The sequence below is a fragment of the Lissotriton helveticus genome, chromosome 8 (genome assembly GCF_964261635.1).
Source record: "Lissotriton helveticus chromosome 8, aLisHel1.1, whole genome shotgun sequence".
Classification (NCBI taxonomy): Eukaryota; Metazoa; Chordata; class Amphibia; order Caudata; family Salamandridae; genus Lissotriton; species Lissotriton helveticus.
This window is the reverse complement of record NC_136069.1, coordinates 1,437,043,033-1,437,063,655: the sequence shown is the minus strand read 5'-3', so window position 1 is coordinate 1,437,063,655 and position 20,623 is coordinate 1,437,043,033. Positions and strand designations below refer to the sequence as shown.

General features: G+C 48.3%; 1 protein-coding gene across 2 annotated transcripts in view; it reads right to left on the bottom strand.

Moving 5' to 3' along the window:
* The window catches only part of GABPA (GA binding protein transcription factor subunit alpha), a 301,636-nt gene that overhangs the window by 41,477 nt on the left and 239,536 nt on the right, over positions 1-20,623 (bottom strand). For both annotated transcript variants that reach the window (XM_078658370.1, XM_078658369.1), the window contains one exon: positions 13,349-13,489. In XM_078658370.1, coding sequence (XP_078514496.1) covers positions 13,349-13,489 — 141 coding nt within the window. The remainder of the gene's footprint in view (positions 1-13,348; positions 13,490-20,623) is intronic.

Genomic DNA, 20,623 nt, shown 5'->3' with positions numbered 1-20,623 from the left:
TCCAAACCGTGGAAAACAACTCCCTTGCTTTGCCGGGCTCAAAGACCACTCAGCACCACTTGCACCCTCTCCCACCGGGAGATCTCCGACCTTCAAAATTCCTACCCTCCATACTCATCAACCATGAACACGTCTCCCCCCTTCTCAAGCATCCCCGTCATATTGGGGACTAGTCGTATTCCCCTTTCACCTGTTTCACCTAGACCCCCTCCTCATCTCACCTCCATCCATGCCCTCCCATCTCCCAAACCCACTCCAAAACCCCTCACCTGAATGCATGTTAACTGCCGCTCCGCTGCCCGACATGCCATAGAAATCTCTGAAACCATCCTTAGCGAATCCATCGACATTGCGTTCCTTACAGAATCCTGGCTTAATGACCACTCTACAAGCATTCTTGACATACTCTCACCCCCGGGCTACTCCATCATTAGGAAAGATAGACCCATCCGAAAAGGCGGTGGTGTAGCTATCATCTTCAAAGACGAACTACAGCTCTCCCTTATCAATAACGCCGAATATGTCTCCTTTGAATACCTCGTAGCCGAACTCAAAATACAGGCCCCCCCCCCCATCGCCTTCACAATATATATAATCCGCCTGGAAATCACTACCCATTCATTGATGAGCTATCTAACCTTCTTACCTAATCCTCAATTTCCAAATCTAAAAACATCTTCCTGGGAGACTTTAACCTCCATTGGAATGATACTAAAGATCCCTCAATCTCCCTCCTCTCTGACCTTCTCGAAATTAATGACCTCAAACAAGTCTGTCAGTCACCAACCCATTCCAAAGGAGCAACCCTTGACACTATCATAACCAGCAAAGATCTAGCCCTCCTTTCTAACATCATTCCCATTGACTGGTCTGACCATCACCTTATCCCGTTCTCCATAACGACCTCTGCCTCCCCCCTCCTTCCAAAACTATTAAACCCATGAAACTGATCAGAAATCTCAGTCATATCCCTCCCGACTTACTTGAATCCAAACTTCATGCCCAGCTTCTCGCTATCCCTCCCTCCCTTAACACGAATGAACTAACCGAACAATATAACAAAGCTGTCACTGCTACCCATGACCTTCTTGCCCCTCTCAAACTCAAAAAACAAAGAACTATCCCCTCCAAATCATGGTTTAATACAGACCTAAATAATGAAAGACGTAGACTCAGAGTGACTGAAAGATTTTGGAGACAGCACCCCTCTCCTTCTAACCTGGCCCGCCTCAGACATGCTAGATCGTCCTACAAAAAACACATCTTTAGACAAAAAACTTCCTTCTTCAGGTCACAACTAGATCGAGCTCAGAATAGGCCAAGAGATCTATTCAACATTGTGCTCAATCAAAATGCTTCCACTCCCCCTGTCCCACTGGACTCGACAACTAGATGTGAAAAAATAGCTCTCTTTTTTCAGACAAAATTAAACTAATTGAGCAATCCTTCCACTCTACTGCGATCCCTTCCACCAATCCGAACATCTCTCTTAATATCCCACCCTCCACCATAACTCCCCCTACACCCACTACTGTCCATCATAACTATGATCTCCCTCACCCCCCCTTGTCCTCCATTTTCCTGGCCTCTAATCATCCTAAATCTCTTACTAAAAATAATGCCACTTGGCTTAACTTCCAGCCAGTCACTGAAAGAGACGTATTTAACATCATTTCCAAACTCAAGCCTTCCTCCCACACCAAAGACCCTCTCCCTTCCAAACTTGTCCAAAACCTCAAACACATCATCATCCCTTCCTGGACCTCTATTATCAACAGCTCCCTTGCCACCGGCTGTGTCCCCACTTCGTTGCAACCAGGCTAAATCACCCCCATTATCAAAAATCCTTTGGCAGACCCAAACAACCTCAATAACCTTCGTCCCATCTCCAACCTTCCCGTTCTTTCTAAAGCCCTGGAAAAATGTGTCCTTCTCCAACTAGATAGACAAATTGAACACTTTAACTTACAAGACCCCTTCCAATCTGGCTTAAGGAAAGGATGCAGCACTGAAACCGCCATGCTAAACATTGTTGACGACATCCACCACTCACTTGACAATGGTGAATCTAGCCTTCTGATCCTCCTTGATCTCTTTGCAGCGTTTGATACTGTTAACCACTCTGCTCTACTAAATGTTCTTAGAGATCGATTCGGCCTAAATGGTACGACACACAAATGGTTCGTCTCATACCTACAACACCGTTCTCAACAAATCAAAATCCAAAATTGCCTATCTAACCCTACCTCCATCTCCTTAGGAGTTCCGCAAGGATCCACCCTCTCTCCCACTCTCTTTAACCTTTTCATGGAACCCCTCACACTCATTTTTAAACAAGCCGGGATCAACTACCATCTATATGCAGACGACACCCAACTCTATTATAAGACTAAAACTCATGCTGACATCCTTCACCTCAACAACACTATCAAGATTCAAGCCTGGTTCCACATTAACCACCTCAAACTCAACCCTAAAAAAACTGAAATTATTCTTTTTTCCCCTAAAAATAACCAGCTCCCCATTCAGAATTGGATCTCTGACCTTAACGCCCTCAACTACTCCTTATCTTTGTCCTCCTCAGTCAAATCATTAGGGATCTCCCTTGACAACCTCCTAACCCTCAAGGTACACATCATTAATTCTGCCAAAGGAGCCCTCTTCACTCTCCGCCACCTTAAGAAAATCCAGCCCTTCATCCCTATTGATGATTTCAAACTAGCAGTCCAATCCCTTGTTCTTTCGCATTGACTACGGCAATGCCATTCTCACCGGAATTCCCAAGATCCACCTAGCACCTCTTAAATCTGTGCTTTACCTTGCAGCTAGGCTTACCTCAGACTGCAAACGATTCGACCACATATCCCCTGCCCTTAAAACCCTTAAATGGCTCCCCATTGAAGGTAGATCCACTTACAAAACAGCCTGCATTACACACAAAATTCTCCATCAGAATACACCGACCTACCTCGCTAACAAACTCACTAAAGCCGGTTGCTCCCGTTCCTTGAGAAGTACTAACACCCTCCTTCTTATCCCCTCCCTTCAAAAAAAGAAAACCACCCAGTCTCAATCCTTTTCCGGCAACGCTCCTTGCATTTGGAATGCCCTTCCAACTGACCTTCGTTGCAACCCTTCCTACTCTAGCTTCAAAAAAGAACTCAAACTACATCTCCTAAATAAATACTGGGGACCCTAATCCATATCTGTTCTCTTCCACTGGCTACATCTGTCCGACCCTAGATGCATCCGCCCTCCCTTTTTCAGCCTTACTCACCCTTCCTCCTCGTCACTTCCCCCTCCCTGTTTACCACCTTCACTCCTCCTTGCACCCCCCCCTCCCCCTGTCCACCCTCAGCCCTCATCCCCTCCAACCCCCCCCACTTCTGCCCCTCCCGCTTCTCTTCCTTACCAACCTAACGGACCACTAACCTCCCTATCGTGACTCTGCAATTTTCCGGCTTTTTTTTTCCTTCCCAATTTGTGCCTTTTGATATTTTTGATTATCACATCTTCCACATTTTGGTGTGCTTATTTCCCATATTTATCATTTTGAAATCTGTCAGGCGGAGACTTATATGTTGTTTACATACATTGATGCTATGTATGTCCCCTGTCTTATTGACCCTCTTGTCTCTAAAATATAAAGCGCTCTGATACCCCCGGGTCCAGCCAGCGCTATATAAAACCTCAAAAATAAAATTAAATAAATAAATAAATCACAGATTACAGGAGGGATATCGCGTACTTGTCGCCGCTCAATCTCCACATATGAAGTTCGAGCGTGTTCAGATTTGGGTGCAAAACCCTGCACTGAGGTTGCAACAGAAGATCCTTCCGGAGAGGCAGACTGCAAATGCTCAGGCGGTCGGGACACCAGACACTCCATGGCCAATCTCGGGTCACAAGAATAACTTTGGCTCAGTCATTCCTGATCTTCTTAAGAACTCGAGGCAATAGTGGTATCGGCAGTAAGGCGTTCAGGAATCCCGAGGCCCATTCGAGGCGGAAGTTGTCTCTAAGCGAGAGACGCTTTGGAAACTCAACAAATAGAAGTGCTGACATTGCACGTTCTTGACAGTGGATAAGAGATCAAGCTAGGGTTCTGTCCATTTTCGGAAGAGTCCTCGCACCACCTCCGGGTGTACCTGCCTTCCACTATCCAGAATGCATCGACGGCTGAGCTCATCCACTGTGGTGTTCAGAGATCCCACCAGGTGCTGCACCATCAGAAAAATGATCTAGCGTTCCAGCCAAACCCACAGTCTCAGAAACTCCTGGCACCGAGTCCACAAGCCCTCCCTGCCTCATTGCAGTACCACATGACGGTGGTGTTGCACATGAACACCTGAACCAGCCTCCTATTCAGGGATGGGAGGAAGGCTTCTAGTGCCAAGCTAGTCACTCTCAGCTCCAGAAAACTGATATGAAGCCGGGACGTTCTCTGATCGCCACTACACCCAGATGGCTGCCCTAACTGAGTTCTGAGTGTGGAAGAGAGACTGAGGGAGAGGTATGCCACTGGCCCACTCGCAGTTGGTCAATCACCACTGCAGATATTTTGCTCCTCCTTTATCTGGACCAGGTAAGAGACATAACCCTGATTCTGTGCCCACTGATGGCATAGGTAATTGAGCATGCTTTACCAGCAGAATGCAGGTGTCCATGAGACCCAGCAACCTTAGAGTCGGTCTCACTGAAATCCAGGATGGGGGCTGAAACATCAGAATCATAGCTTGAATATCCTGGAACCGCCACTCTGGAAGGTTGGCATGTAACTGCACTGTGTCCTGAATGGCTACGTAGAAAGGAAGTGTCGGAAAGGAACAGTTCACCGTTTTCTGGAAGTGGGCGACGACTGTCTGAGACAAGCCCTCCTTCAGCAGTCAGTTGCCGAGTTGCCGAGGTGGGGGGGGGGACCCCTGATCTTTACAGATATTCAGCAACCATGGCCATCACTTTCATGAACGCCTAAGGGGAGCACAGCAAACTGGAAATGCTTGTGGTCCACCATGAATCACAGGTAACCCCTGTGGGCCGGTAGTATGTGGATGTGAAAATAGGAGTCCTTCAGGTCCAATGCTACCATCCAGTCTCTAGGGCAAACAGAACCTGAGCATTTCAAACTTTTCTTTCTTCAGGGTGTAATTGAGTGTGTGCAGGTCTAAGACAGGGCGGAGGACTCAATCCTTCTTGGGCACCAGAAAGTAGTGGGAGTAACAACCACGTCCTACTTCTGGTGCAGACACCTTCTCGATGTGCTCCTTTGAACTTCCTGATGAAGAAATGAGAGGTGGACCTTCATCAGCCACTTTAGGGATAGTGGCAAAGATGGGGGGTTTGTCAGGAAAGGAAAAGCATAACAAAATGGTTACTTACCAGTAGGAGTAGTTTTGCAGCTTGATGAGTGTTCTGGATTCACATGCTGTGCATTATTCCGCCATCTAGTGGTCGTGTCCGGAATAGTCTTTGTTTGCTTTTTTTGGTTTTGTTTTGGGCGTTGTCAACCACCATTTGGTTCCAGGTACGTCCCTTGTGTGACGTCAGGCGGCGCCTTGGAAGTAGTTGTGCATGGTAGCCATCTTCGGATTCTTTTTTCTTTCGGTTTTTAATTTGCAGTCTTTTAGATGGTCCTTTAAATATTTAGTATAATTTTCTCAATCAAGCTGCAAAACTACTCCTACTGGTAAGTAACCATTTCGTTTTGCAGCATGAATCCTTTTCTGAATTCACATGCTGAGCATTAGATTACGTAGCATTTTCTCCCACCTTGGGGAGGCTCTGGTAAGAGGAAGACTTTGCTAACAGGTGTTGAAGTACTTTCTATCCTATTTGTGCTTTCTTATTCATTTGTATGTTCACACATGATGCCCATGTAGCTGCTGCACATATAGTGTCTATGGGAACATTGGCCATAAATGCCAGAATCGCTCCCTTTTTCCTGGTGAACTGAGCGGTTTGTTGTACCGTTAATTCCTCGTAAGCGGTGGTAAAGCATGGTTCTGGACTTCTTATCGTGAGATTGTTGCTTATGTGACAGGCGTTCCTGTGTTGGTATGTGCGTAGGCAACAAACAACTGTTTGAATTTGCGGGTTTATTCTGTTCTTTACACGTAATACAGTAGTGCTCCCCTTACATCCAGGGCATGGAGGCTTTTTTCCCTTTCATTTTTAAGTTTGGGAAGAAAATCGGAAGGAGAATACTTTGATCTAAGCGATATTTGGATTCCACTTTTGGCAGGAACTGTGGATTTGTTTTTAAAATAACCTTGTGGATTTGCATGTATGGTTCCTGTATGGTTAACGCTTATAACTCCAGAAGGATGCATTGGCAATGAGAAATGCTGTTTTTAAGCGATTTGTTTGAGTTCTGCCTTATGCATGGGCTCAAAAGGTTTTGCCTTAAGTTGTGTGAGCACTGTATTGAGACTCCACATGGGAACTGGAGCTGTTCTAGGAGGAGCAATTCTTTTAGATCCTTCTAGGAATCTTTTTATGACAAGTCTTGTGAAGAAGCTTTTGCATGTTTTTCCCCTGGTGTACGCTACGATGGCAGCGAGGTGCACCTTTATGCTTGAGTAGTTTATATGACTGTCTAGGAGATGAGTTAGATAAATGATCACTGTTTCCTGTGTGTTGATTGAGTTCATTTGGTTGTTAGCTGTGCACCACGTAATGTTTCGCTCCCATTTTGCGGCATAGAATTTACTTGCAGTTTGCTTTCTTACTTCTTTCAGAATTTCAGTTGTGGCAGGTTGAGGTGACCAAACTCTACGTACTCAGGTGCCAAGCAGCTAGGTGAAGTGTTGGTTCCGGATGAAAGATTTGACCTTGTTGCATTGTCAACAGGTCTTTATCTTCTCTGAGTTTGATTATTTGTCCCTTGGACAGTTCTAGCAGAGTAGAATACCATGGTTGTCTTGGCCACTGTGGGGCAATTAGAATTAGGTTCATCCCAGTTTGCCTTGCCTTTTCCAACACTCTTTGAATTAGGGGCATTGGTGGAAAAACGTATGTAAACGTCCCCGACTAATTTAATTACAGGGCTTTGCCTTTTGACAGGTGGAATATGAAACCTTCGAGGCAAAGGACTGGCATATTGTGTTCTGTATTGTTGCAAACAGGTCTATCATTGGGGTTCCCCAGAGTTTGAATATGTATTGTACGGTCTTGTGCTTCAATTCCCACTCGAGGGAGCAGTTGTTTTGCCTGCTCAGAAGATCTGCTGTTGTGTTGTATACTCCCGGTAGATGTATTGTGTGCATATTGATCTTTTGAGAGACTGGCCATTGCCAGATCTGTTGTGCTAGCTTGCTTAGCAGGAATGATTTCGTACCACCCTGTTTGTTGAGGTAGAACATTGTGGTGGTGTTGTCCATTTGAATCATGACAGTTTTTCCTTGAATGTGTTTCTGGACCGCTTTCAATGCTAGGAATGTGTTTTTTAATGGAATCTTGTTGGTTCCATTGACCTCGCACCTTCAGTTGTTAAAGTGTGCTCCCCATCCATTAAGGGATGAGTCTGTAGTGATTGTCACAGAAGCAGTTGTGTCTTTGAAAAATCTGCCCTGTGTTATTTTGCTGGTTGCCCACCATTGTATCTGTGCAGCTTGTGCGTAACAACCACTAGATCCTCCCAACTCCCTGAGACCAGTTGTTGGTAAGCCATTCCTGGATGGGGCGCATATGTAAGTGGGCATGAGGGATAAGTGGGATGCATGACGCCATCATGCACATAGGTTTTATGACACTCCTCACTTTCAAAGATTGACTCTTCTGGTAGAGCGAGGTTTCTTGTTTGATAGCTTGCATTTGTTTGCGTTGGGTACGCCCGCGCATTCTTGGAGTCTAGTCTTGCGCCTAGGAAAGTTTTTTCTTTTTCTGGCTTTGCGGAGGATTTCTTGTGATTTATTGAGAAGACTAGTTTTTGCAGCATGTGGATTGCTGTTTGAATGTGGCGGAGTCATTTTTGTTTTGCATTTGTCTTCATGAGGCAGTTGTCTAGGTAGGGGCAGACTTGCATTCCCTCCTTTCTCAGGTGTGCCGCGACTGCGGCCAGGCACTTGGTGTAGACACTTGGTGCTGATTTTATTCCGAAAGGAAGTACCTTGAACTGATAGTGTGTTCCTTTGTGTAGGAACCCAGTGTGTTCCTTTGTGTAGGAACCCGAGACTTTCTCGGTGGTTTTTGTTGTTGGTTATAGGAATGGGTAAGTAGGCGTCCTTGAGGTCTATTGTTGCCTTGTAATCTCCTTTTTGAATTTGTGGGATTATCTCTTGGAGAGTAGTCATCTTGAAATGTTGTGTTAAGATGAACTTGTTTATGAACCTTAGGTCAAGGATTGGTCTTGGTGATCGGTCCTGTTTGGGAACTAGGAAATATAGTGAGTAGTTTCCTTTGAAAAAGTCTTGTTTTGGTACCAATTCTAATGCCTGTTTCTGAAGGAAATGTTTGATTTCTGAATTTAAGTTTACAAGTTCTGCTGTGAGGAATTTTCGTATTTTTGGTGGGTTTGCAGGTGGCTTTTTTGTAAGTTCTATGCAATACTCTTATTTTACCAAATTTAATATCCAATTGTCTGTGGTGATTTTTTGCCACTGTTGAAAATATTGTGGTATTCTGCCCCCCACTGGTGTTAAGTGTGGGTTTTTTCCTGTGGGAGTCTATTAGAGCTGCTTCCCCTTCCTCTAGAGGGCTGGCCTCTGCCTCTTCCTTGAAAGGACTGCTTCAGCTGTTGCTGCCAACCTTGGTATTCTGTTTGTTGGCTCGTTTGTTGACCACTTCCTTGTTGTTTGTGTGACATTTGGTGTCCTTGAACAAATGTTCCTCTTGCAGTGGGTTTTCTGTTGTTAAAGCCATCTCTTTTGAAGGTACCTCTTTGCTGAAGGGCTTCCATTGCTCTTGCAGTTTCATTATCTTTTATGATTTGTTGGAGAGATTCGTCCACCTCCTTTCCAAATAGTGCATTCCTTGTAAAAGGCCTGTTTGTGATGGAGGTTTGAACCTCCTGCTTAAACCCAGACATTCTAAGCCAGGCATGTCTTCTTAGGGTGGTGCCCGTTCACATTGGTCTGCTGGCAGTGTCTGCTGCATCTATTGCAGATTTAAGGACAATAGATTTAGCTCGGTGAGCTTGTTGATGAGCTCCTCTATATCAACCCATTGTTGGTGTCTTTATCTGTTAAGCGAGGCATTCGATTTTGCGATGCCCCACTGCGTCGATGCTTAGTTTTCCATCTTACTGCCCACCATATCCATTTGTTTGCTTTCTTTTTCTGGGGGTGGTCAACTGTTTGAGATGGCATTTGTTCTTCTCCTGGTAGTGGTGACAATGATGGAGTCAGGCACAATGTTTCCCTGAATATACTTAGGGTCCTTGGACGAGGCTTTCTCAACCCTTGGTGTTACCCCCTTGTTTGAGGCTCGTTCCTTAAAGGCTTACCTGCCTCGATCTAGGATACTTAGTAGCATTGGCTGGTACTGTGTCCCCTTGTTGGCTGGGGCAAGTGTTTCTAAAAGGAAACATATATGTCTCCTTCTCCTCTTCTAGGGGGACCCCGAAAGTTCCTGGTGCCCTTTTAACTAGTCTGTTGTAGAAGGCTATATCATCTGGTGGGTATGCCTTCGAAGGATAGCAGCATATCTCCTCTTCATGACTTTCGGTGTCGAGGTCATTCCATGTGTCCTTGAAATTTTCAGAGGTTTCCTCCTCTTCAGGAGGGGCTATATAGTCTTCAAGATCTTCCTCTCGATGTTTGGGGGTTGGAGGTGATTGGAGAATCTTTTTTTCTCCCCCCTCGGCGTCTTCCGCCTCTTTGGCGTCAACTTTGTCTGGTTCGGTGACTGGGACCATCAGAATCATTAAGTCCTTTAGTGAAGCGTCAAACTCCTTCTTCTGAAGGAGCATCGCCATTTCGGCTTCGAGTCTTTTCCTCGACTTCGAGGGCTCTCTCGGCGTCGGAGACTTCCTTTTCTTGTTTGCGCTTGCCTCTGGTTTCGACGGAGTTGCGCTTCCCTTTGGGGGTTCGTGTTCGACCCTAGTCTTTGACGTCTTGTGCAATTTTCCCTCCTCGGTGTCCCTTGGCATGGTCCCGGCTGGTCTTCAATCACCTTTTTCTTAGGCGTTCGTCTGCCTTAGGTTGCGCCTTGCTCTCGTGGCCCCTTCGGTTTCGACAGATGTGTATGGAGTCTTTCCTTATCCGTCTTCTTCCCTGTATCACTCGCCTTCTTATGGGAGTGTAGTTTCTCAGAGTCTCCTTCCAGAATCTCGATGTCCAATCCCTTGTGTGTAATTCAGCTGGGACTCCCTGATCTTAGTTGTCACTCGAAAGACCTCAGGCCTTTAGTGAAGTTTTCTTCAAAGTCTGGGATTTCGTTGCGTAGTGGGCCTCGCTCTGTTTTCTGTGTGTTTTGAGGGTTTTTGGCTGGAACACCGTGCAGGCCTCACAGCCCTTGTCTTTATGATCTTTGGGAAGGCAGATGTTGCACAACTCGTGTGGGTCGCGTTGTGCGAACTAGAGGTGGCACTAGGGGCAGAGCTTGAAGGGGGTATTTTCCATGGCTCCTACCTCCCATTTGTCGACCTTAGATGTCTTCTGTCGTCGTTGTGATGTTGATCCTGGAGTTTTGTTCTTATCTCTTGCAGTGTCGATGGCCGATGTAGTTCACTCAGAATTTCTACTTTCCTCTCTACTTTTCGGGGTTACTCTGACAAAACTTTGGAGCTTTCCATCTTGCTTACAGATCCAACGGCTGAAAAAATTATTTCAAGATGGCTACCACGCACAGTGACCTCCAGGGCGCCGTCTGATGTCACACGAGGGATGTACCTGGCACCAAATGTTGATCGACAACGCCAAAAACAAAAAAAAAAACAAGCAAACAAAGACTATTCCGGAATTAACCACTAGATGTGGAATAATGCACAGCATGTGAATCCAGAAATGGATTCAGGCTGAAAACCCCCTGTTCATATTTTTGAAACACTCATTTGTCAGATGTAATATTAGCCACTGGGGCAGGGTTTGCCTGGTCCTGCTGCCAGAGGAGTGGGTGTGCGGAATTGAGGGCTCACTAAAAAGGTTTGGAGGCTGCTGCAGCCGGAGGGGTGAGGAATTGAACTGGGTGTAGCTTCCTTGGCCTTTCTGGGATCCGTGACCCCATCCACGAAAGAGGTGGTGGCCTGCTAGGTAGCAGAGGAAGGTTGATACTGTGGATGCCCAAAAACTCTCCAACTGCATCCATGATACAGGTGAAAGAAGTACTGTTGGGGCGGTCAGACAGGGAAAAGCCAAGAGATCTGGCAGTGATCGTCTCATTTGAAACCACTTGAGTGCAGTGTCAGCTACGTCTGTGAAAAGCGGGAACTGTCCAACTCCATATCAATGTGTAACTGTTGAACCCAAGTCGAAAACCCAGGGGACAGTAAAGAAGCGTGGCGGCACAGTGCCACCATGGAGGCCCCAACCCATGCTAGGGAGTCCATGGTGCCCAATCTGCCCTGTGTAGCTGGGATTTACCTTAGCCATGGAGGCCTGGGTAAGCAGGCTCTCCAGGGAAGGGTGCTGGGAAATGAAAATGGTCTGCTGGAGCAGGTCAGTGTCACAGGGCAATCATCCTGTGCCTCGGAGCCCCTGTGCAAGGCTTGCCCATGGCTCAAGGATGATGTTGTGAGGGCTTCATTGTAGGGGAGGAGTGCCTCAGCCAAGCTCGCTCCTGGTTGCGCACCTCAGTCAAAATGTTGGCCTTGACCTTGACAACAGGCAGCTGTGTAGGTCAAGAACCTTCACCGCCCTGTGCATCACTATCGCAAATGACATGCCTTCCTACGACACTGGACATGAATGGGCAAGAGTCTGGGGACATAGCAAAACCAAGGGTGTCACCGAGCTCTGTATACCAGTTATCATTGGTGTCCTCATCCAGAGGATTAACCTCTGCCCCCTAATAGAAGGAGGTTTGTCTAAAGGTGGCAGGACTGAACCTAAGGGATGAAGGAGCCTAGACGGGGCTGTCATAGATGGCGAACAGCATCGTGTGGAACCATGTCAGAGATGGGAATGACAAGTAGCTTGTTGTCGTCTAGCAGAGTCTGTGGCACCAGGGTCAGCACCGGGTTCTGGGATGGAAGCAGGAGAGGGCCAGTCGCCAGCAATCCTACAGGGGCACCTCTAAGCCAAGTGGGGCCGGAAGGCTCAACAAAGGGAGTATGGATGACATTGCAGAACTCCAACTGAGCAGTAGTGGATCCAGCTCAAAGGAACCCAGAGTAGCACAGAAGGAGGCCCAATGCCATTTCCGCAGATGGAGTGAGGATGCTGGGCCACGAAGCAAGAGGTAGGCTGGGGTAAGCCAAAGAAAAAGTCAACAACTTTTTGTGCTTTTTAGTCTTACCTGGCTTGGAGGAAGAGGTCTTGGACCTGGAAAACAAGCCTTTGTGGGATCTTCTCTGGGAATGGCTTCGAGATCTGCCTCGGGAGTGGGACTGAGAATACACCTCCAGGATTTTCAACTGCTTACAGATAGCTTTTTGATGCATGAATTTGCACTCAGCACAGGCCTTGGGTCATGGTCTGCTCACAATCACCAGAGGTAGGCAGGGTGAGGGCCCACCAATGACCACAAATTTTGAGATCCATAGGTTTCAGAGGGATCATGTTCCCTATACACACTGGGAGAAATAGCTCAAAATAGTTTGACAAATGTCAAAAAAGTGGTAGCTGTCCAGATCTGAACTGCAGGCCTGGAAAGAAAGGAAGTGACGTTAGCGTGCCAGGCTTTGGCTTATGTGGGCACCGCAATGTCACTTCTGACCTGGACACCGCCAATGCAAAGCCAATGACGCCATCTCCCAGTTTGCAGGGTACTGGTTAAAATTTTCCAGATTAAGCCTGATGTCTGCAGAATACTTTAAAGGAGAATCTGTGGTTGGAAGACTCTATAATACACTGAAATATTAAATACAATACAGTTGCTGCCATCAACCTGCACAAACTACAATACACACCAAAGCAAACCTCCCAAAAAATAAGCAAAGCAGTTGAAACTACCTTTTCGTGACAATATAATAGATACATTGTATGTAACTGTTGCCATGTTGGTAGAAAACCATAACTATTCAAGCAACAAGAAAGAAGGGAGCAAGGAAAAGGAAACAAACCCTGAAAGGACCTGGGGATAAGGTGTACAACTACCGCACTCAAGCTGCATTTGAGATGAAGGCTGTAATGGTATGCTAATGCAGAGTAAAAGGAAGTAATGGATCTTTTGTTTAACCTTTGTTACTGCAGACCAGTCATGGTAAGAAGTAGAGAGGATGTGTTTATCAGAAGGATCAAATTTGTAGTACCTGTTCTGTTACCCGGTGAGCTTCGGTCTTCCCCTGATATTCTTGGTGCTCTCTGGACTTTAGCAGTCTTTGGAGTACTGTTGATGACCTTAATTGTAGTTGGTGTAGAAGGCTGCATCGATGCTGGTATAATTTGTACAGCTTATGGAAAAAAAAGACATGTTTGATATTGCGCAATGCTTGATAGTTTGATTACTACATACAATTTGAAATTAAGTCAACAAGCTTTTGCAAAAATATTCCACATAATGCTATTACCATTTATATACAGATGTATCAAGGTTGACAGTTTCTGTGTGCTGCAGTTTCATAGAAATGCATCTCCACATTACTAGTTCATCAGCTCAGCAAACAAATTCAGTTATGAAACTGAGAATGGTATGTGAGTAAACAAAACTTAGTGTGACACAAAGCTGGAGGTTTATGTGAATTTAAAAAAAGGAACTGGATATACAAGAAAAAGCTGCAGCACAGCAGTTACTTTGGGAATTGGCTACGAATTAGCAAACCCAATGACTCCGAGAGTATGTCAGGCTGTGAAATTCTAAGTTTGCATGCAAACATTACTAAATTTAAATTCAAATCCAAGGGTCAGAGGGAGTTAGACCTCAGGCCCTTGGTCGAAGGCATACTCTCTCCCCAGCAGCTCTGCTCCTATCTCACCACCGTTGAGCCTCCAATCCTCCTCCTGGGAGGTGTTCGAGACTGCAGCCTGCTTGTTTCCGTGTGCCTCTGCCTAACTCCGCCCCCTGGGGCTGTAACTCCGGTATCGTCATCTGTTTATTCCTGCTTATTTGTCTTGTGTTTTTTAACTCCTGGTATTGTCTTGTGTATTTTGTGGATCTTTTATTTCCTTACACCTTAGTGCCTGTTGTGCCCTTCTTGACGTTCTCCCGCTTCCATTTCCTGCCGCTGCTGCCCCTGCAGCCCCGCCCCCTGTCCACTCTGATCCTGCCTCCCGCCTCCCAGCTGCTTGTTCAATCCCCCCTCCCCTACTTAATGGCAGCCGCTGCATGGTCGTGCAGTGGACTTGCCGAAGGCGCGCATAAGACAAGCGCATCTGTGCCCGTCTGCGACCAGTGCCAGGACCCTGGATCTACAACCTCCCACCTCTACGAATCCGCCACCCTCCTTAAACTCAACAGGCCTCACCAAACACGACCCACGGCCAGTTCTCCTGCCTCCACAGCTGCCGGACTTTCACCACCACCGGCCCCAAACACCAGCAACACCCTCAGATGCATCCTCCTCAACGTGCGCTCCGTACACTAACGCTCCGTACACTAACACTCCATGGAAATCTGAAACCTACTCAACCCTCTCTCGCCCCACATTGCCTTCTTTACAGAGACCTGGACTAAAGCCTTCTCCACCCCAACATCAACACCGCCATCCCGGACAGGTATAAGATCCATAGGAAGGACCGCCCCAACCACTCGGGAGGAGGCCTCGCCATTGCCCACAAAAACACCCTCCTCCTCATGACCTCGAGCGAAACCTTCTCCTCCGCAGAACACCTGCATTTCCAGATTCATACCAGCCCTAAGACTTCACTCAGTGGAACACTCATCTACAGACCCCCCCCCCAACCCTCGGCCGCCTGACACCCTTCGCCACCACCACCATCACAGACTTCATCGAACCCTACGCCATTGCATTAATGAACTACATACTCATTGGAGACCTCAACTTCCACCTCAACAAACCCAGCAACCCCAACTCAACCATCCTGCGTGACCACCTAGCATCGGCCTCAACCAACTCGTCACCACACACAGTGCAGGACACACCCTCGACCCCATCTTCGCTGCAGGTAACAGAGTTCACGTCAGCCAGACAACGCAACCGCCATGGACTGATCACCAATGTATTCACTTCACCGTCGATAAACCAAGGCACCAGAACCAGCCGCCCGCCCACCACGAAGAAACTGGAGCAGGGTCACCGACGAGCAACTGAACTCCACCCTCACCCGAGACAACCACACCTGGGCATCAGACTCACACAACGCAGCCAGAGGACTCCACACCTGCATCGCCAGCTGCGAAGACTAGCTTGCCCTGTTACACAACAGCGGCAAAAAACGCTAGAAAAAAAGTCACCTTGCTCAATACCGACCTCCAAGAAGCCATGTGCACCTGCAGACACCTGGAAAAGAACTGGAGGAACACCAAGACAATCTATAACTACTACACCTACAATGAAAACAATGACGGACTACCACAACCAAATCAAAACAACCAAAGGAAACTTCACCCACAACAAAATCCTCAGCAACTTCAAGGAACTCTTCAGCATCATACAGGAATTCACCAACCCACGCAGCGAAGGCACAGACATCACCCCCTCCCAAGACCTCTGCGACAAACTCGGAACCTACTTCCACCTCAAGATTAGAATACTCTACGACAACTTCAACAACCACCCACAAGCCACCACAGCCAGCCCCCGCCTACCCAAGACACCAGCAAGCCCACCATTTCCAACTGGACACCAATCACAACAGAGGACACCGCCATGACCATGAAAGGCATCCACTCGGGGGCCCCCACCAACCCCTGCCCCCCCGCACCATCTATCACACCATTACACCTGAACTGCAACGCACCATCAACACCACCTTCAAAACAGGCACATTCCCAGATGACTAGAAGGGCGCTGAAGTCAGGCCCCTGCTCCAAAAACCCACAGCCGACCCCACTGACCTCAAAAACTACCGGCCTATCTTGCTTCTCCCCTTCGCAGCCAAAATAGCAGAGAAAATAGTCAACAGGGTACTGACAAGATTCATCGAAGAACACGCCGTCCTCGACTCTTCCCAATCTGGATTCCGAAGAAACCACCGCACCGAGACCGCCCTACTCGCCGCCACGGACGACATCCGTACCCTCCTGGATCAAGGCCACTCCGTAGCCCTCATCCTCCTCCACCAGTCGGCGACCTTCGACACCGTCACTCACCGGACACTAGTCGCCAGACTACACGACGCAGCATACAAGGAACTTCCCTAGACTGGATCCGCTCGTTCCTCACCGGAAGAAATCAAAGGATCAGACTACCGCCCTTCCTCTCCGCCCCTACGGAAATCACCTGCAGAGTCCCACAGGGGTTATCTCTGAGCCCAACCTTCAACATCTACATGGCCCCCCTCGCTGTCATCTTCTGACAACACAGCCTTAACATCGTGTCCTAGGCAGACGACACCCAGCTAATCCTCTCCCTCACCAAAGACACCGCCACCCAAAATTCAGCTTCCAGAGAGGAATGCAAATAGTCGCAGTCAGGATGACCAACAGCTGCCTAAAACTCAACGCCGAGAAGACAGAAGTCCTCATCCTCTGAACCACCCCCTCAGCATGCGCTGTGGGACACCCCAACACCTGGTGGCCCACAGCCGTAGGAAGCCCCCCTACACCCTCAGACCACACCAAAAACCTCGGCATCATACTCGACTCATCGCTCACCATGAACCGACAGATCAACGCTGACACTTCCAGCTGCTTCAACACCCTCCGCAAGACCTTCAAATGGATCCCTGCACCCCACCCCCCCAGTCAAAAAAGAGAGTCACTCACGCACTGATCACCAGCAGACTGGACTATGGCAACGCACTCTAAGCAGGCATCAACAAATCCCTACTACGCAAGCTCCAAACAATACATTACACCGCAGTCAGACTTGCCCTCGGCATCCCCCCGTATGAGCACATCAGCCAACACCTCCGGAGAATCCACTGGCTCCCCGTGGTTAAGAGAATCATCTACAAAATCCTCACGCACGCCTACAAATTCCTACACAACAACGGACCCAAGTCCCTCAAAGACAGAATAAACTTCCACGTCCCCCCAAAAGAAACCTGCGCTCATCCAACCTTGCACTGGCTGAAACCCCACGCATCCACAAAGCTAGAGCAGGCGGAAGATCATTTGCTCACATCACAGCTAAGACCTGGAACGAGTTACCAGCAGACATCAGACGCGCCCCCTCCCTGAACACCTTCAGGAAGACTCTCAAGACCTGGCTCTTCAGCTAAGAGGAGTCACGTACCCCCACCCCCACTCCCACTCAGCGCTTGGAGACCCTCATGGGTGAATAGTGCGCTTATAATTCCCGATTGATTGAAGAGCGATACATACTGGAAAGCATTATAGAGATTTCAGAGTCACAGAATGTGAAGTGTGCATTTAGAGAAATGCCTCAAATTCAAAAGTTCTGCAAAACATGTGGAAAGTGCTGCAAACTTGTAGTGGGACTATAAACACCTTGTAAAAACCTCAATAAAAATAAAAGGTGTACAAGTGGTATATTGTTTTTAGTTATACCGTATAACTAAAAACAAAGGCAAGGGGGCTCACTCGAGTGACTTGTTGTTTCTCTCTCTACCCAGCCTTATAAGGAGTGTTCCTATTTATTTAAAAGGACTGTCGCCTACTATGGTTCCTAGGGGCATTCTTTATCATCAGAGTCCTCACCCAGACGCTGGGTGTGCCTGATTAGGCTCAATCACAGTTTTCCTCAGTATATGCAAAATGCAGAAGAAAGATGAAGATTAGGTGGCTACAAGGTCAGCCTGCCTCTAAGACAGAGAAATATAAATATAAATGCAATATACTGAGGAAATCTCAGTTGGGTTTGTATACATTTCACACCAGAGTCAGTATATGGGTGAGGACTTTAGGACGAAGAGGAGACTCAGCTAGCATACTGTGATGGAAGTCATTGTCTCTCAAGTAGAAGGATAGGGGCAGTTTCTTATTCATATGCCGCCAATGCCTTCCAGGTGTGGACTGGCCCAAACTTATCAAAAAATTATTTAGGCACCCTACACGAGATATCTAAAATTATCTTTGTGTGTGCTACAGCTTGTAAACCCCAGAGCCGGATTACTTATTGACAAAGTATAAGGCCTGGAAATAAAAACAAGAAAGACAAGAGCAAAACCAAAGAACATTTTACCTACCTTTGTAAGACCATGTATAGACTACATGTAGCTGTAGATTCCTCACTTTTTGAATATTCCCTGCGTGTCAAATTCGGTCCGCTCCTCTGCACACCGGTAGGTAAGTGCTGTGTCTATATAGGAATCAGTCTCACACACGGACATCAGTTCCTTTCTTTCCCAGGCCCCAGACGCAGACCGGGAGCACCCTCCCTTTACTGATTCAAAATTGTAGACTAGTATGCACAGGAAAGGGCACCTCCCAAAACAAGTTTTAAACATTGTAGGGACTGGCAGACTCAGATCTCTGTGACCAAACATCCTCAGGCTTCCCCAGGGCCAAGCAACAACTGTAAGGCCTGCAGCAATTGCCCCTTGGCTGAACCCGAAATCTATCAGAGACAATCAATCAATCAAGAAATTTGTATAGAGCGCTACTCACCCAGAGGGTCTCAAGGCGCTTTGGGGGGGGTCCGCTACTGCTCGAACAGCCAGGTCTTGAGTTGCTTCCTGAAGGAGAGGTGGTCTTGGGTAAGACGGAGGTGGATGGGGAGGGAATTCCAGGTCTTGGCTGCCAGGTAGGAGAAGGATCTTCCTCCCATGGTGGCTCTTCGAATGCGTGGAATGGCGGCGAAGGCGTGGCTGGTCGATCGTAGTTGGCGGGTGGGAGTATAGAAGGTCAGGCGGCTGTTGAGGTATCTAGGGCCTAGGTCGTGGAGGGCTTTGTGTGCGGAACGTGATTCTTTTGCCGACGGGGAGCCAGTGCAGGTCTTTCAGGTGTCCGGAGATGTGGTTGTGACGGCGGATGTCCAGGATGAGTCGTGCGGAGGCGTTCTGGATGCGTTGGAGTCTTTTCTGCAGTTTGGCTGTGGTTCTGGTGTAGAGGGTGTTTCCGTAACCCAGTCTGCTGGTGACAAGTGCCTGGGCGACCGTCTTCCTGGTTTCGGTGGGGATCCATCGGAAGATCTTACGGAGCATGCGAAGGATGTTGAAACACGATGACGAGACGGCGTTGACTTGTCTGGTCATCGATAGGGAGGAGTCCAGGATGAAGCCCAGGTTGCGAGCGTGGTCCGTTGGTTTGGGTGCGCTGCCTAGGGCCGGGGGCCACCAGGAGTCGTCCCAGGTGGACGGTGATGATCCAAGGATGAGGACTTCCATCTTGTCCGAGTTCAGTTTCAAGCGGCTGTTCTTCATCCACTCGGCTACTTCTTTCATCCCTTCGTGTAGGTTGGTTCTGGCGGTGTCGGGGTCGTTGGTGAGGGAGAGGATCAGCTGGGTGTCATCGGCGTAGGAGATGATGTTGAGGCTGTGATGGCGTGCGATGGTTGCGAGGGGTCTCATGTACACGTTGAAGAGGGTGGGGCTGAGTGATGATCCTTGTGGTACGCCGCAGATTACTTCGATGGCCTCGGATCTGAACGGGGGGAGGCGGACCCTAAGGGTTCTTCCGGCAAGGGACGAGATGATCCACTCCAGTGCCTTCTCTTGGATTCAGACGTTGCTGAGGCGTTGTACTAGGGTGCGGTGGCAGACAGTATCGAACGCTGCGGAGAGGTCCAGGAGGATGAGGGCTGCTGTTTCCCCGTTGTCGAGCAGGGTTCGGATGTTGTCAGTGGCTGCGATGAGGGCGGTTTCGGTGCTGTGGTTGGCTCGGAAGCCGGACTGCGAGCGGTCAAGGGATCCATTTGTCTCGAGGAAGGCGGCAAGCTGTCGGTTGACGGTCTTCTCGATGACTTTGGCTGGAAAGGGGAGGAGCGAGATGGGGCGGAAATTCTTGAGGTCCATGGGGTCTGCCGATGGTTTCTTCAGGAGGGCGCTGAGCTCGGCATGCTTCCAGCTCTCCGGGAAGGTGGCGGTGTTGAAGGAGCAGTTGATGATGTCCCGGAGTTGGGGGGCAATGATGGAGTCGGCCTTGTTAAAGACGTGATGGGGGCACGGGTCGGTTGGCGATCCGGAGTGGATGGTGTTCATCGTGTGGATGGTGTCTTCTGTGCTGACTGGGGTTCAGGCGCGGAGGGTGGTGGTAGTGGTGGGGGGCGTTGGTGGTATGGTTGGGTGCGTGGACTGTTCGCCGAAGCTGTTGTGTATGTCTGCCATCTAGCTGTGGAAGAACGAGGCGAGTGAGTCGCAGAGGTCTTGTGAGGGAGTGATGTCGTTGTTTCTGGCGCTGGGGTTGGAGAGCTCTTTGACGATGCTGAAGAGCTCCTTGCTTTTGTGTGCGTTGTTGTCTAGTCGTTCCTTGAATGCTGACTTCTTGGTGGTGTGGATCAGCTGGTGGTGTTTGTGGGTGGCGTGCTTGAGGGCGGTCATGTTGTCTGCGGTTGGGTTCTTTC